The following is a 3,904-nucleotide window of genomic DNA, read 5'->3' as shown; positions in this document are numbered from 1 at the left end:
AGCGCAGCCGAGACGCTTGTGGCTCTCCGCACCCGTTAGCTGGGCGCCCACGCAGAGGCCCGGCGGATATCTTTGCCGCTGGAACATCGGCTGGCACATCTCTGTGGCCGGGGGTTTCGCCCGACGGCGGCGACAGCAATAAGTGGCAGGTCCCGGACCAGGCTGGGAACAAAGACGCGGGGCTGAGGAGGGTGGCGGGCGAGGCAGTGGGGACGACAAATCCCGGAGGCGAGGGGACAGAGAGAGCCCGTCGGCACCGGGGGGCCGACCTGGTGCCACAGGTGGGAAAGGCACCGGGGGGCTGACAGGGGAAGCTGACGCCGGTGGAGACCGCGGCTGCAGCCGGCAAAATAAACAAGTGGGAGCGGGCTGAAAGCTGGGCTGAAAGCTGGGCTGAAAACGAAGGAGAGCGATAAAGAGAAAGAAAAGAATATTAAATCGCGAGAGAATGAGAAAATAACCCCGCCAAAGGGAGAGGAGGGGAGAGGCCGCCTGCTACGGCGTGGGTGGGGTCGACAAGAATAGAGTACATTATGCAGTTCATTTAGTTAACAAGGGAAATAATGAGGGAGCGTGCGGCGTGAATGCCAAGAGAAGAGCCACAGAAAGCCCATTGAGCGCCCGGCGCCGCCATCACATGGCGCGGGCGCTATTTAAAGCGGGCGGCGGGCGACGTTCAGCACCACTCGGGCTGGCCAGCGGCGCCGCGCGGGCGCTGCGCGGGGCGCTGCGCGGGGGCTGCGCGGGGCAATGCCGCGCTCCTTCCTGGTGGACTCGCTGGTGCTGCGGGAGGCGGGCGAGAAGAAAGGGGAGGGCAGTCCGCCGCCGCCGCTCTTTCCCTACGCCGTGCACCCCTCGCACCCTCTTCCCGGGCTGCCGGCCGGAGCCTGCCACGCTCGCAAGGCCGGGCTGCTCTGCGTCTGCCCGCTCTGTGTCACCGCCTCCCAGCTGCACCCGCCGCCGCCCGCTATCCCCCTCATCAAGGCTTCCTTCCCTCCCTTCGGCTCCCAGTACTGCCACTCGCCCCTGGCCCGCCAGCAGCACTCCGTCTCCGCCGTCAGCGTCGGGCACGCACCGGCGCTCTACCAGGGCGCCTACCCACTGCCCGACCCCCGGCAGTTCCACTGCATCTCCGTGGGTAAGGCGGGCAGGGGCGGGGAGCGGGGGGTGCATGCCTGCATGACAGCGGTGGGCGCTGCGGGGATGTGATGGGGATCCCGGGGGACCCTGCCGAAGACACCTGGGGAGGGGGGTGCCTGCCCAGCGCACGGAGGCTGGACCGGGAGTTCTCTGTCGGTGCCCTGGACGATGCGCTGGGGAAGCCCCCCTGCTGCCCGCCGAGCCTCCGATCCAGGCTGTGCGGAGTGGGAAGGAGAGGCCGCCGCGGTACCCTTCTGGGCTCGGACTCCAGCCTGGCAGCCGCTTGCTGGGTCTCAGGCCCCCTGGGGACGAGGAAGGGCTCTGGCCCCGCAGTGTAGGCGGCAAGGAGGGCTCAGCGGGGACTGGCGAGTGCCCGGCGTTGCGGGGCAGGCGGCGGAGGGTCCGGCCAGTCCTGACGGTGCGCTTCTCTCCATTCCCAGACAGCACGTCCAGCCAGCTGCCCAGTAGCAAGCGGATGCGCACCGCATTCACCAGCACGCAGCTCCTGGAGCTGGAGAGGGAGTTCGCCTCTAACATGTACCTCTCCCGACTGCGGCGAATCGAGATCGCCACCTACCTGAACCTCTCCGAGAAGCAGGTGAAGATCTGGTTCCAGAACCGACGGGTCAAGCACAAGAAAGAAGGCAAAAGTAGCTCCCACCGGGGCGGGGGGGGCGGCCACAGCTGCAAATGCTCGTCCCTTTCCACCACTAAGTGCTCTGAGGACGACGAGGACTTGCGCATGTCTCCGTCCTCCTCGGGGAAGGACGACAGAGGTCTCGCAGTCACCCCCTAACTACCCGCACACCCACCCGGCTCCGCAGAAACTGTGGCGAAGGCAGCGGAGGGAGTCCTGCCTGCCCCGGTGCTGACATGCAGACGCAGGATTTTGTACTGTTTTGTATAATTTGTGTAATTTACGAAGGACTTTCTCGGCTTTCTAGACCCCCGGCCCGTGAAGACGGGTGTCCCGGCACCCTGGTGTAAATAAACTCCTCCCTAGGACCCCAGGCGTCCCCCCATAGTGCTCCCCCACTTGTCTCCCCGCAGGCGCAGCCCCGAGCCCGAGAATCTCCTCGCAGACCTCCCCGCGCACCGAGACGGGCGCCGAGTGCGCGGATGCTGCCCGGCACGGGCAGTGCGCCCGCCTGGAGGGATGCTGTTCCGGGCTCCCTCCGGTAACTCGGCGGTGCCCAAAAGTGGGCGGACGTACGGGGAGGATTGAAGGCTGTTTGGGTTACTATCTTTTCCCTTATTTTTTCTTTCTTTTTTTTTTTTTTTTTTCCTTTACAAAATTGTTTTGTTTTGACTTCGTCGCTGCCAGGCGCACAACTGTGGTTGTACCGTTCCGTCCCACTCCCTCCCCGCGGGAGATATTTATTTATTTATTTATGTGCAGAGAAACGATGATGGCGATGATAATAATGATTATGATAACAATAAAAGCTCGTTGGTGGTTTATTTCCTTCTCTTCGCGTAGAAAGCAGCCACTCGGCGTCCGCGGGTGCGCGCTGGGAGCACCATCGCTCTCCAACCCTTCGCCGCCGCAGCGCGGCACCAGGACCCGCCCGCTCCGGCGAGCGCAGATGACGGGGAGTCTTCCTTTCTCCGTGTCGAGCTGAAGGTACGGGGTGCATGGGACCCCCGCCTTCTGTCCCGAGGGCTCTCTCGGTCCTCCCCCGCGAAGCTAAAGATCGAGCCGGGGACAGGCTGGGCTGAGCACCTTTCATTGCCATCCCAGCCGCAAGCCTGCCTACGGCCGTAGGTCAATATAAACACCTGGCTGCCGCCGGGACTAGGCTTCTCTGTCCCGGTGCCCGCCGCCGCCAGAGTGGAAGGACTGTCCCAGCCTCCCGCGGACCCTCCCGGGCTGGGGCCGGGGCCAGGACCTGGATCCCGGCAGCCCCGCTCTCGGCAGAGAGCCGTTGTTTCCGCGCGGTGACTCGTCCCGGTGGCTCGCGGGGAGCCCCGTCGGAAGCAGCCGAGAAGCCCCGCAGCCCCGGGGGCGACACAAGCGATGGCGCGGGGCCGGACTGGTATCAACCTCCTGGGGTGTCGGACTCCCAGAGCCCGGCGCTCCGGCCGCCGCTCCGTTCGTGCAGAGAAAAGCCCCTTGTGCCGGGACTCCCGCTCCGTTCGGGCTCACGGAGACGATCTTCAGTGGGTGCAGCGGCCACCCTTTCACTGGCAGCCGATGCCTCGACTCTCCCCGCGAGGCCGCAGAGCTGCACCGCCTGGCACGGCGGGTTTCATGCCCTGCAATCCGGGAATGTGCTTGGGTCCCGAGGCCACCGTAGGTTTCTGCCCGTACCGGGATGGGACCCAATTTTCATCCCAGAGCATGTCCAAAACATGCATCGGGAAGAGGCAGGGAGATACCGTCCCTCATGAGAAATCCCCAAGGAGAAGGTCAATGCTGCTCCACACACAGGCTGAAGTTGGTGTGGGAAGCTGTGGGTTTGAGATCCCTGGGCACCAAGGGTAAAGGCAGAGCAGGTAAAAGTCCCCCTCCTGGAATAATATCAAGTCCTGTCCATAAAACAAACATGTCACCCTCCAGCCTTCCCAAGACACCTTGTATAGCTGTGTGTCTGGGAGATCTACCGCTTCCTCCAGCTCCACTCCACGGATGAGTGGAAAGTGTGACCCTGCAGCCCACAGCACACTGTGGACCTCTGAGGACACTCAGGATAATGTGAAGTGGGGGAGAACCATTAGACATGACAGCGCAGGACAGGCACAAGGCAGTACTCTCACCCTGCTG

General features: G+C 63.8%; 1 protein-coding gene across 1 annotated transcript; it reads left to right on the top strand.

Moving 5' to 3' along the window:
• The first annotated feature begins 384 nt into the window (after window positions 1–384).
• On the top strand, window positions 385–2,561 carry GSX1 (GS homeobox 1). The gene is made up of 2 exons (XM_068178242.1): window positions 385–1,138; window positions 1,581–2,561. Exons 1-2 carry the CDS (start codon window positions 751–753, stop codon window positions 1,934–1,936), a joined length of 744 nt encoding a protein of 247 aa, XP_068034343.1. The 5' UTR covers window positions 385–750; the 3' UTR covers window positions 1,937–2,561.
• The last annotated feature ends 1,343 nt before the right edge of the window (window positions 2,562–3,904 follow it).

This window comes from Anomalospiza imberbis, chromosome 2, assembly GCF_031753505.1.
Source record: "Anomalospiza imberbis isolate Cuckoo-Finch-1a 21T00152 chromosome 2, ASM3175350v1, whole genome shotgun sequence".
In the NCBI taxonomy this organism is placed as follows: domain Eukaryota; kingdom Metazoa; phylum Chordata; class Aves; order Passeriformes; family Viduidae; genus Anomalospiza; species Anomalospiza imberbis.
The sequence above is the reverse complement of the archived record's forward strand: the minus strand, read 5'-3'. Positions and strand labels throughout refer to the sequence as shown.